A 13,456-nucleotide genomic window follows, 5' to 3' on the forward strand; every position below is an offset into this window, starting at 1 on the left:
AATTCTGTAGTCATCAGGTCTCCAGCTCATGCTGCACCTCAATACATGTGAACCTACTCTGTTTCTTGAGATTCCCTTCTAGACAATATAAGCTGGAAACCTGCCTAAGCAGGCCCATTGCCAGCTTCCATCTAAGCATCTACTGCCACTTTCACTTTCTGACATCCAAACCGTGCTCAGACTGCCTCTGTTCCCTTGAAGAACCTACAGCTTTGAAAATCTTGTTAGGTATCATTAGAGTTTTTTCAGACTGTTTAATAGTAGAGCTGGCTCTGCTTAGAGCTAACACAGCTGCTCTTGAGGCCTTCCATCTCAGGGAGCTGTTGGCAGGGCTTGTGAGACTGAAGTTTGAGGTGTCTAATGCTTTCCTCTGGATCCAGATGTTTCAGCCCAAATGAATAAACTGAAGGCTATGAAACAGCTCGAAGACTATTACTGCAGTTGTACCATATGTATCCTTGTGGAATCTCAGCCATATTTTTGAGACCGTCTCTTCAACTGGCCAGATAGTGCTGGCTCTATTCTAGTGACCAGCACGGAATATTCCTCTGAGACACAAACTCTGCTGGGTTGGTAGGCATAGTTTTGTGGCAGCAGGCTTCAGCCCATGGTCCCTAGATTCAGATGCCTTCCCAACACTGAAGCAGAGGAATGGTTCATGGTAGTAGAGACCTGTTTAGTTATAATCCCCTGACTTAACACACTAGAAAATAAATCTACTCATTAGAAAATAAATGCTGCTGCATGTCAAAGCTGATGAACCAAGTAATCCTCTGGTTTGAACACACAGAACTAAAAAAAATCAGGTTTTAAATCTATCTAGTTTCAGTGTTTTTATAGAAAGCTTCCTTATGAGTAAGTATTTTTCCTTTCTCTTTCATATCATAATTTCTTCTGTCTTTATTTAATAGGTGGGACGGGCAAAAGATGAAGCCTTAACAAATCAGCTGATAGACTATCTTATGGGAGAAAGTGATGGCATGCCCAAGGTATTGTATTTTTATCACTGCTATCATGTCACACTGCTGTGCTACAAGATCTTCTGAGCTTATTTTGTCCTAAAATTTTTGGTAGACACAGATTGTTTGTTGGCTTGGTTTCATTAAGGAGCAAGACTTACATGATCACTCTGTGAGTCATTCACCCAGTAACTTCAGTTTCAGAAAGACAACAAAGGAAATAACTATCTTAGGTATAATCATCTTTCTCTCAACTTTATGAAAGCAGATAGTTGGACAGAGGAGATTCAAATTAACACTCATACTGAGGGAAAGAGACAAAACTTAGCTGTTCGTTCATGCCAGTTAGCCGTCTGGCTGCTGCCTTTCCCGGATGGACAGTCAGCCTGTGTGTGTCTCAAGACTAGTTACAGCACTGATCTGGTCTTGCAGTGTGGAAAGCTAGTCTAACTGTTGCAGTGGAAGAAAGTAAGGTAGTAAATAGGATATGAAGGACAAAAACCTAAAGATGATCAGGCTACATTAGTTCCTGTATTCATACATCAACACAAGACATAAAAAGTTGTGGACAGATTTTCAAAATTACCAGCTCCCTGTTGATTTCTGAAGTGACTAATGACCATGTTTTCAAAACGAGTTCAGCCCAAAGCAACTCAAAAATTTGCCGCTGAGATCACTTGAAAATGTAACGGCTTCATGTGGATGTCCATATGACAGTTAAACCTTATTTTAAAAAATATATCTTTCTCTTGCATTTCCTATTATGTAGAAGTATTTAGTTTTAAGTTTGAATTGGCCATTCATAGAGTCAGTTTCATCTGTGGCTATAGGCTGTACGTCTGTGAACTAAAACACAGAGTTTCTGTTCAGTGTTGAAGAATAAATTTATGTATTTATGATAGAAAATTTTAAAAAACAGGAAGTACCTTTGATAATTTTTGGTGACAGAAATGCAGAAGTCCTAATGCAGAAGTTTCATTAACAGTAGGAGAATAAAATACTGTGGACACTGATTTTTATGTTTTCACTCATCATTGAAATAGAAAATCTTCTTTGGATCCTTAAAACCTTACATTTTTTTCTTTTGTACTACTTAGGAGGTGCTTTGTGCTATGAGGCTTCTTTTCATGTCGTGTGATCAATTAATAAAATTTAGAAAGGACCATAACCCTTTCTTCCGGGTGTCCTTTTTCCTGCTCCTTTGTTAAAAGCAAACCATTCACTGGGTGCAATAAAATACTTTTGGCAGGCTGGTAGACTATTTCATCTTTTTGTCTCTTGTATATATGGATTTGGGAGTTGGTAGATACTTGCTGTCAGATTTTTGTGTATTAGTTGCCAATGCCATAAGTTTGGCAATAAAAGAGGAGGATAGTTCAAAAACTAAACAGAACATAGATTAAACTGTGCTATATGTACAATACAAGAAGTAGATTTTGACCATATTCCGTTGGTATGATTTTTTTTTCCAAGACAGGTTAAAAATGTCCACTGTAAATATGATGTTAGACATCAGAACAGCAGCATTTGAGGTTAAGATGAAAAACAGCTCTTTTGCAAGTGACTGCTGATGGGCTATCTGGTTTCTCTGAGTTCAAGCTATAGAAAAACAAGTGTCACAGACCATTTTTGGCTTTGATGTCCATAGAGCTTATGGTACAGTCAGTCATATTTGGGCTTGAGTTCATGGGACTAAGTGGCTTAGCCACTTCAAGTTTTACTGCCTGTTACAGCAGAGCTTGAACATGAGCTAAGTGGTGCTGCACCCGTGTTTTTCTACTGTGAAAGCCAGACCTCGGATGCAGACATGGCAGTCTGCAATTCATCCCTTTCTCAAGGAATTTAAGATCTCATACAAACTCACAGTATATATTGTCAGGTACAAAATGATATGTATGGAAAAATAAGTTCTGCCTTAGTGAGAGGAGTAAGGTTTGGTAACAATAGAAATGACATGGTTTGGGTGCAGTAGGTTTATTTCACCCTTAATATTACAGCTGTGGTTTATGCTTCTGTTGGGAGATTAGAAATTCTGGCTCTTTCCTCTTTGTATGGTGCCTAGAGATTAAGGTTTTTGGTGTTTTAGACTTTTAGAGACACTGGACAGTTGATGGCCAAGCCAATCTTTGCTTTTATAAAAATCAAAACCAAACAAACAAACGCTCTATCGCTTTATTTTTTAACTCTTACTATTTACCTGTAATTTGAAATGTGAACATTAATAAAATTATGAGAAAAGCAAAACGTACTGAAACAAATGAAATTCAACTGCAAGAGACCAGAAAAGAATGAAGTTGTTGGAGGCATTAGATTAAAAATCTGTGCAGCATCAGTAAAGTCATATTTATGCTGAAAGCTGGGTGGACAGAAACTGTAGCATCCAGTCTCTTTTCTAAGATGCTAGAAAAATCTTAGCAGCAGATTTTTGTGAGAGAAGCCTAGCTATCTGGTTGAAAGACATGCATGGGACTGGATAAGGGAAGTGAGCTCCAGTGTGATGTCTGTAGTGAAGAGATGCTAAAGATTTTAGCAAACACTCAGAAACGCCGTAATTGCTGTATTTAACATTGTTTTGAACTTCAGTGTAGAGCTTTCTTTTCCTTGTTTAAAAGCTCTTTCTTGTTCTTCTGAATGCTTTAATCCAATCTGCCATAGTCTCTCTCAGTGAGTAACAAAATTTTACTTTATCAAATCATATATATTTGTTTTTAAAATGTACTTTAAAAGCAATTCATCTTTATCCTTATTATGCTATGGAGACAGTGTTTTTGAAATTATCGAGCAAATGGGGTTATTTTTAGAGAATAGCAGCTTTTATGTGGTGGTATTTTTGTAAAGCTGAAAGTAAGAGTGAACTTGAAGCAGCCATGCAGCAGAAACTTGCTAATCCTTTCAAGCATTGATCTTCAAAGCAGATCATTGCTCACAGCAGCCTGATTGCTTTAAATTTTTCCTGGCCAACAATTATGTGGCATTTTAATCAAGTACCTTATTATCAAACTTATTATGCTTACCAAAATTTTGCTCCACTGTTGCCTGACTAATTATAAACTACTTCTTAAATGTGTTATTATGTCAACTATTGTATTGGTTAACTTTAACATGTAAAGATTCTTAATTTGTCACGTGTTCTTTTGTAATTTTTGAGGGAGCGTTAACTAGCAAGGTTCTGCTGTTTTCTGTGTGCATATTTTCTAAGTACCTGTGTTTTAAAAAGCAAAACTAAATTAAAATCATGGGTATCTAATATTAAGATCAGTCAGATTGCAATAATAAATTTTTCTAAAGACTTTAGGAAATGTGTTGTCAGTTGAAAACTCCTTCCTGCATTTTTTGCTTTTAAAATGGCTGACTTTAAAGGTAGGAATATGAAAGTAAAACATGAGACAAATTTTTCTTAAATGCCTTCTACTTTTATATTTTTTCTACATATGGCTGCCATGTAAGTCATCTAAATATATTATTTAAGTAAAATATAATTAGGTACGTGGCAAATACCATATAAGACCACTGGTCCATGCTGGGACAGGATTGTTCTCCTGCTGCTGGAGAAAAGGGAGAAGCAGCCTCAATTGGGAAGAAGTGCGGCCTTCTGCTATTGTCAGTGGAACAGCCATCTATGGTCATTAGGAGGTGTCAGAAGTTGGGAAGAATTACATCCTACCCTATCACTCATAATAATTTTCATTTTTCCCCACTCAGGAAATAGCAATTTTCCTTTTTAAGGCAGTTTACAGTAAATAAATAATATCCACTAATATAAGTAGTTGTGGCTACTTTATTATCCAGATAACTATTTCATTATTGTTAAGTTATGGTTCTTACGATGTTCAACCTTTTGATCATGTGTTACTTAAAATTCTGCTCCATCATTAGTTTAAAAGTAATTAGTTTTGGTCACTTAATGTTTTTCCTTATACTGTGAGTTAAAAAAAAGAATTTGATTTGCCTTTTTTCTTTCTGTAGTCAGTCTTTCTCTCTTGCTTTTATTTCTGTGATTTTTTTTCATTAACTTTTTCCTTGTCTCTCAAAGTAGGGAGCTAATCTTTGCAGTCATCTTCATAAGGAAATTTTTGTATCTTTCATGTTTCTGTTCCTTTGAATTTCTGCTTTTTTGCTATGTGTTTGAGACTTACATGCAAAACCCACACAGTATTCCAGAGAATGGCATGACATTGATTAATACAATTCTTTTTAAAGAAGTTTTTATACCATTTTAGCATAGAATCACATTATAAATGTTTGGGTTTACTACTAGTATTGCAGAATTAGTTGGTTTGGGTTTTTTGCTAAGCTGTCTATAAAGTTACCAGTCTTTTTGGTTTTTTTTCTGATCTGTATATTTAAGTTGGAACCATACCATTATATAGGATATTTCAGCTTAATTTAACCTTGATTTACTAATTAAAAGATTGTCATATACAGACCTTACTTTTTATTGATCCCATTTTAGAAATCACTGCTAAAGATGTAAAATAGTGACACTAGCCCAGTTGTTTGTTTTCACTTAATAGTTCCTTTTCATCATAAGCAAGGTCATTTTATTTTATATTTTAGCTCAGGAATGACCTCTTTTGAGGATTTTTTTCAAAGTCCTTATGAAAGACCAATTTTCTTTTTTTCTTGTTGATTTTTTTTTAGTAGTCTCCTAGAAATTTGAGCACACTTTACAAAAATAGAGCTTATGTTTGTTTTCTTCAGTACTGCCATCTTGTTTTTTAAAAGTTTTGGGTTTTTCACTAATTTCACTAATTTTCCTGCTGTTGGATTGCCAGTTTGTGGGTTTTTACACTTTCACTGGGTTTTTAAACTAACATTTGTGATTCTTGATTCATGTAATATATCAAAAGTACATAGTATAGCAAATTATAAATTTAATGCATTTTGTTAGCTGATTGCCTCCTTAATTTTCAGGTTTTTAGCTGTCTTGGTTGTCCACCATCTGGTCCCAAAACAATACACTCTTTAATGGCCAGATTTTGTCATCCTTATCCACACTAAGCAATGTTTGCATCCAGATCCATAACACAATTTAAACATTTCTAGCAAGATTTCGATTTCTAAAGGAGTCCTTTGGTTCTTTTCTGATACCATAAATGCCCACACATCTGAAGGCGTTGGGTTTCCACCTGTACAACTCTCTATGTGCCTAACAGTCTGCAGCTTTCTGCATCAATATTGACAGGGCTTGGCAACTAACTGCCACAACTTGGTCAGGGTCCTCAACGTGGGTGTTTATCTGACTGTCCTAATGGCCAAAACTTAAAGGGGAATGTAGCATAGCTAAAGCGTGTTGATACAAAGAGATTTTCACAAAACAAGCCAGCTTGTCTGCTTTAGTTTGAAGAATATGGTGGTGGGATATGCAAGTAAAGAAAGAGAATACAGCAGTATGTATTCAGTTAGTATTAATTGCTTTTGTGTGATTCAATTAAGGATGCCAGGTACCTATTCCGCTTATACATGGTACTAAAGCAATACAGAGAAGCTGCCAGAACTGCTATAATAATTGCCAGGGAGGAGCAGTGTTCAGGTAAGTCTGTTTTCTCTAATATGACAGCATCTCTGACACTACATCCTTGCAGTACTTAGGGTACCATTATTTATGTAGGATTGTACTTATAAAAGACATGTATTGGTTCTTTTAATTACATTTGGGTTTAATTTTTAATTTGAAGTAGCCTTTGTGAAAAGGTTGGGACTCATACCTGTGTATTAAATATTGGAAAAAAGAAAATTATGGAAAATATCTGCATTCCTTATTACATTCAAGTAAATATACTAAGATTATCTGCAACTTGTGTATATCACAGATCTTAAAATTACAGTTTCTACGTGTGGTTTCTGACTTGGATACTGATCCTTTAGTCTGCACATGATTGTTTTCAGTTGGAGATGCGCACAGGAGGTGATTTCTGTTGAAGAGTCAGATATCTGCTTACTTAAGCCTTGTTTTCACCGGTAATAGGTAGCTGAAGTTAGAAATAGAAAAAAAGTAATAAGAAGGGACAGGGCTAGAAGCAAAATAGCTGTTGCCTCCATTATTCGTGCTCCTCTGTAGCCATGGCAACAGCCCTACCATAACACCACTTGCTTTTCATTTCAAGTAAGTTAAGAAAAATATCTATAAAGGAAGAGTAGCAGTCTCAGGAACATCCCAGGCAAAGTAACTTTTATGGATGGCTCCTCAGCATTGGGCTAAGGAGTGGAAAATCACTTAAACCCTTGGCCAGCATGATCTCCCAATTCATCACAGTAGTGAATAATCATAGAATCATAGAACCATTTAGGTTGGAAAAGACCTTTAGGATCAAGTCCAACTGTAAACCTAACAGTGCCAAGTCCACCACTAAACCGTGTCCCCAAGTGCATCATCTACACATCTTTTAAATACCATTTCCCTGGGCAGCCTGTTCCTTCCAGTGCTTGACAACCCTTTTGGTAAAGCAGTTTTTCCCAACATCAAATCGAAACCTCGCCTGGTGCAACTTGAGGCCATTTCCTCTTGTCCTGTCACTTGTTACTTGGGAGAAGAGACCAGCACCCACCTCACTACAACCTCCTGTCAGTAGCTGTAGAGAGCGGTAAGGTCCTTTTCTGCTGGGCAGCTTTCCAGCCACTCTTCCCCAAGCCTGTAACGTTGCGTGGCGTTGTTGGGACCCAAATGTAGGACCTGGCACTGAGCCTTGTGTTTCCACTAATTACATAAGCAGGAAATGTAAAGGCTCAAGGGTTTCATTATTTACTAGCTTCTCTGAAGCTCAAAACTTATATCTAAAATTCAGTATCCCATACTGTATTTCATATTCCCTAATAGTATAGATGTGTTCTGCAACAGTGTAATAATAAGCACAGTATTTTTTTCACTAAAATCACAAATCTTGCAGTAACCTTCCTCCACAGAGGCACAGTTTTAGATTGTCCCCCTCTTCCTTCAGGAGATTTCAGTGAGTTTGATTCTGAAGTTTACACCAATATAGTTTATTCTTAAAAGTCAAACTGGTGTTTTCTTTTGAGTATGCCATTTTATGTGCAATTTTCCTTTAAGTTTTTTTTATGTAATCACGTGATTTTAAGACGGATCCTATTACACCGAGAGTCAGTAACACAACATGAAAAAAGTAATGTTGTTTTCCAGCAACTAATTCTGGAGTGATATTTAGCTGCCTCACACAAATTCCACTGGTTGATTCAATCGTAGTGTGTAACAACACACAATACATTGCTCTATAGAGTAAAAGTGTTTGCTGATTGAGAAAGAGAGAGAGATAGAGGAAAAAAGTTTGCTGAAGTAACTGAATCTGAAATTTCCTTTAAATGCCTCCAACTGCAAAGAGTATGACTTCCTTATACTCTAATAATGAAGAAAAAAACAAAAAACAAACAACAAAAAAAACCAAAGCAAGAACAAACAACTAGCTAAGAGTAGACTGACCATACTAAGCAGTGGTGGTTTTCAGCTACATTGATAATTTAATGAAATCCTGTGGTTTGTGGAGAATCCTTGATAGTAAACTTGAAGCAGTATAATCTAGTGAATTAACATTCAAATTTTAATTATCTCTCTGAAAGGTTTTGGATTTGTTTGGTTGCAGAGGCAAAGCAAATGATAAAGTAAAAGTATGTTAAATTAACATTTAAACAACAGCTTTTGAATATCTGACATTGAAGAACAAAAAGAGGTAACATCTCTAAATGCTCTAAAAATACCTTTTCTCATCTTTATTGTGGAAGCATTATATCAGATACAGCATCTTCCATTTGTTAATTTTCATTATATGAAATTGTCATCCACATACATATTTTGCTGCTGTTTAGATGACTTCTCAAAGTTGAAATTTTTTTTCTTATTTAACTCCCTGGTTGATACTGTTCAGGCTACTGTGACAAGAAACTGCTTGTGACTGTCCAAAGAAATTTTCATGCAAAGGTTTTGCTCTAAGAATCAACATAACTTCCTATTCAGCTTCCAAATATGTCATTAGTAAATAAATTGCTATGAAAAATTAAATTTACTGTTCAGTGTTGTTTGTTTTTAAGGAAACTACCGAAATGCACATGATGTTCTTTTCAGTATGTATTCAGAGTTAAAGAGCCAGAAGATTAAAATTCCTTCTGAGATGGCTACAAACCTTATGATTCTACACAGCTATGTTTTAGTGAAGGTAATGAATTCAGAAACTGAATTTATGCATGAATTGCACAGTCCCTGATTTATTGAACTGTACGTGTGGATGGATGCTCTGTATACATAAATTACTTTGTCATATAAGTTGTATCAGAGAATCCAAACGCATGCTAACAAGGACGATCCATACATTTTGGTTGTTTCTGCCTCTTTGACTAGCATATTATTTTTTAAATACGAAATCATTAAAAACCTACATCTGGCTTCCTGTATTTCCTTTGCATTCATACTTACAAATCTGTTATGCTGCTAGTATTAATTATTACTCATAAGGAGATCGCTGCTTTTCTGTAAATGAAATTAAGCAGGGGGGCTCAAATGATCTCTGGTAGTTAATGCATGGCCCGTCAGGATATCCATTCAGCCTACAGCCAGCTTCTGGCCTCCCTCTCTACCAGCAGTGAGGCAGGAGCAGGCAATTAGCGGGCTGAAGGCCAGAAAGACTGTTCTGGGAAAGAGCAGCTGTAAAGTCTCTGGTCCTTTCTCGAATGCGTGGTACACCTCTGCTCAGTTTTGTGAAAGAGCTGTGGGCGTCCAGCTCCCAGAAGGATGAACATCAAGAGCAGGCTGCAGGAATTAGTCTCTGAAGGCTGCAGTTAATTCAGTATGTTTGTTGTATTCCAGATTCACGTGAGACGTGGTGATCACATGAAGGGAGCACGTATGCTTATACGTGTAGCCAACAACATCAGCAAGTTCCCATCACGTAAGTGCTGACAGCATATATGAGCAGGCTGTGCTCTACAGGACAATTCATTCATTATTGCATTAGGAGGCACATTCTCCTCCTGTGATCCTGCAGGGCACACGACAAAGTGTAAATACACAGCGTGCTCTGCCATCCTCCGCGGCATAGCTCTTTGATACATAGGGCCTCCAGGATGGGTTCCTCAGCACCAGTTTTATCTGTCCTCACCACCACGACTGCAGCACTGAGCTGCCTGAACTGCACACAAACAGTCAGGATCATATGTAAGGAACTGATTGATCCTGTGACTTTATCACAAAATTTTAGTCGATCTTCTTTTGAAAATACTTTTTGAGTACAAGGAAAATGTAGACTAAAATGTAGACTTTAAACAGTGTGGATGAGATTTGGGAGAAATGGTTATAATCAAAACATTCCTGCTGCCATGCTGAGCTTCGGGAATGCAAGGCAGTGAGAGGTGAAACCATGTATATATCTTGTATATGGTCACAGGAATTGCACAAATTGTGCAACTGTGTACCCTGAGAAAGAAGAAAAATACTGCCATTTTTCATCAGTACCTTTTTAGCCATATTAGTTCAAAGGCTTTCAACATTAATATTGGGAAATAAATGTTTGACATCATTGTTTCATTCTCTTACAGACATTGTGCCAATTTTGACTTCAACTGTTATTGAGTGTCACAGAGCAGGATTGAAGAACTCAGCCTTCAATTTTGCTGCTATGTTGATGAGACCTGAGTATCGTAATAAAATAGATCTTAAATACAAAAAGAAAATTGAAGCAATGGTCAGGTAAACAGTGTTAATCTGTACTTTCAAATGTACACAATGTCAAGGCTTTATTTGTAATGTTATTTTTGCTCATAAAGCCTATGGGCTTTATTCTGTTTTCATAGTATTTCACTGTCTCAGATCTGGAAGGCAAAGAACGATTTCCCCCCCATTCCCTGAAAATTAAAGGCTCTTCTGTTCCCTTGGATGTGATAAACCTTAAATGCAACATGCATGTGAAATGGTCCCTAAACAGCAGTAAAATTTCCCACCTTGTCCATAGAGATGTAAGCGCAGCCATACAGCTTTAGTTGTTCTCTCCTTAGGAATGCACATGTCAATTGTTAGCTACTACAGCATCAGCAGTGTGCTCTGCTGTGACTTTGGCTACTGAGTAAATGACTAAGATAAAAAAGAATGGCAGGACAAAGAAAATAGATGAATTCTTAACATTTTCTTCCTTACCTGAAGTTCTGTTTTGATAGATCCTAGTCAATGTTTTCTGCCAGAGGAGGAAGCATAGGTGAGTGTGTAAGAGCAGGGCAAGCATATGTAATGCTTTTCTTATGTATTCTTCTAGCCTCTAACCATTTTGAGGCTCAGGGACTTGTTCAGCCCATATGGGTGGTTTAGGTACTTATTAAATCTCTAAGCTCTCCATGAGGTAATCCAATATTTTTGCTTGAAGCCATGTACATTTTTAGCAACAGATGACTCCTGTGACAAGACGTTCCAGTGCATCAAGTTTTCCTCATAGTTTTATGAGGAAAGTGCCTCATAGTTTTCCTCTTGGGAGATCTAGCCTTTTCTGCATCACTTATGATTTTATAGACCTCTGGTTTTTTTCCATTTCTCCTCTATCAGTCATATCTTTTCAGGACCTGAAGAGTCTCAGCTTACATAGCTATTCTTTAGGGCTACTGCTCCTTAGGACCTTTCTCTGAAACCCTTTTACAACCTTTTTGGAGGAGGCAGAACCAAAACTACACACTATATTTAAGATGTGGGCAACCCATGGGTTTATGTAGTAGCAGAATGACTCTGTGTTCCACCCAACTTGATTTGCTTTGACTGTTTTTAAAGCAAGCTGATGTTTTCATAGCATATATCGTAATTGCAAGATCCTGCTCCTAAGCCACAGCAGTTCAGAGTCCATCATCTTATACATGGCAACTTTTTTCCAAGAGGCCTTGCTCTGGCTTCCCGCCCACCCTTGTATTTTCTTGTCACAGAGTTGTTCTGGAATTCTTTGAAGCTTGGCTTGGGCCCATATCAGTCTGAATATTATATGCAAGCTGTGGCATCGTGTTATTTTCACTTACATTTTATGATCATGTAGAACAGCAGTAGTTACCACAGATGCATACCGTGAGAACTGTTAATCCTATTCTGTTTAGTATTTCTTAACCATTTTTTTTAATTCATGCAAAGTTCTTCCCTATTACCTGGTTAGTATTTCTAGAACATTCCAGTAAGCTTCTAAAATATGCCATCAATGCTAAAAGCCATGTTGACTCATTCTTATCTATCACGTTTATCCAACCTCAGCTTTCATATGCGGAGACAAAGGAACCGGCCATTGCGAGGAGAACGTACATGCCCAGGCTAAGAGAAATTGTGCGTTCTACAGAGTATCAAGATAGGGGAGCCATCTAATTGGCTCCACTGTTACTAGGGTAAACATCAGATGTATCCTCTTCATTGGAAAATAGACTAAAAGTGACTCTAAGCTCTTCATCTCTAAGTGTTCCATAGAAGACTAAATGTTGAGGTCACATAAGAATCTGAAAAAAGGTCTCCCCCCCGGCTGCCCTTAACCCAGGTGCTGTGGTGTCTGGATGAGGCCCATCATTCTGACAGACACGTGGATGAACACGAGCCCGTGTAGGGCAGACTTACAAGCTGTATTTCCTACCAGGCTGCCAGGTTTAGTTGTTGTTACTTCGATTTTTTGTGGTCAATCCCACCCCAGAAAAACACTGAAATAGAGAAACCATTGCTTTATCTCCTAGACATACAGACCATGAGTTTTGAAAGCTTTCAAAGTATTATGATCTGTTACAGCTTTAAAAAGGTTGTATTGTTTCAAATTAGATGGAAAATGATCTATTTCTGGGATACATAATTGTGATGAAGCTTGGGTTGTAGTTAGGAGGAATTATCTGGTGGAATATAAAATTCACCTAGAAGCTATGCAAATAACACAAAGGAAGAACACTTGCTAAGTATTAAAGGCATTGTAAAACATCTTTGTTCAAGTTCAAAACGCTTGAGGTTTTTATTAACATTTGTATCTTGCTTCTAGACGTCCAGACACAACAGAGACAGAAGAGCCAACAACAGCCTGTCCACATTGTGCATTCCAGCTCCCAGAGAGCGAACTTCTGTGTCCTGGCTGCAAAAACAATCTCCCATACTGTATTGCAACTGTAAGTATCTGCTGTTTTCTGCAGTGTCAGAACAAACACAGAGCTTTTCATTCCTGCTAAAAACCATTTCATCTGAACATCCTTGGTTTGCTAGTAGATTCAGGCTAGGTGTTTTTGTGGGTTGGTTTGTTGGGTTTGGTTTTTCCTAAGTTCTTACCAAATAAGTAAAAGAAATTCTTGTCGTCTTTAACTATCCTAGGGTGTCCTTAGTAGCCACCTACAAGTTGCAGGCACTTAAGGGCAATAGTAAAATCACAAAGTGGTTCTGGAAGTCTTCAGCTTCCTGCGCAGGAAGGCAGCTGTGCACCAGAGCTCCCCTGAACACCCAGCACACGTGCCGTCAGGCCAGTTGATGCCCCTGGGAGAACACAGACAGGGCTGTGCTGCTGGCGCCTTCC

At 37.6% G+C, this 13,456-nt stretch overlaps 1 protein-coding gene across 5 annotated transcripts in view; it reads left to right on the forward strand.

Annotated features, from left to right (window-relative positions):
• WDR19 (WD repeat domain 19) overlaps positions 1 to 13,456 on the forward strand; it is a 48,581-nt gene that overhangs the window by 32,089 nt on the left and 3,036 nt on the right. For all 5 annotated transcript variants that reach the window (XM_074866003.1, XM_074866005.1, XM_074866004.1 and 2 more), the window contains 6 exons: positions 912 to 989; positions 6,396 to 6,492; positions 9,000 to 9,124; positions 9,772 to 9,853; positions 10,500 to 10,650; positions 12,935 to 13,058. In XM_074866003.1, coding sequence (XP_074722104.1) covers positions 912 to 989; positions 6,396 to 6,492; positions 9,000 to 9,124; positions 9,772 to 9,853; positions 10,500 to 10,650; positions 12,935 to 13,058 — 657 coding nt within the window. The remainder of the gene's footprint in view (positions 1 to 911; positions 990 to 6,395; positions 6,493 to 8,999; positions 9,125 to 9,771; positions 9,854 to 10,499; positions 10,651 to 12,934; positions 13,059 to 13,456) is intronic.

Source organism: Strix uralensis, chromosome 4 (assembly GCF_047716275.1).
Source record: "Strix uralensis isolate ZFMK-TIS-50842 chromosome 4, bStrUra1, whole genome shotgun sequence".
In the NCBI taxonomy this organism is placed as follows: Eukaryota; Metazoa; Chordata; class Aves; order Strigiformes; family Strigidae; genus Strix; species Strix uralensis.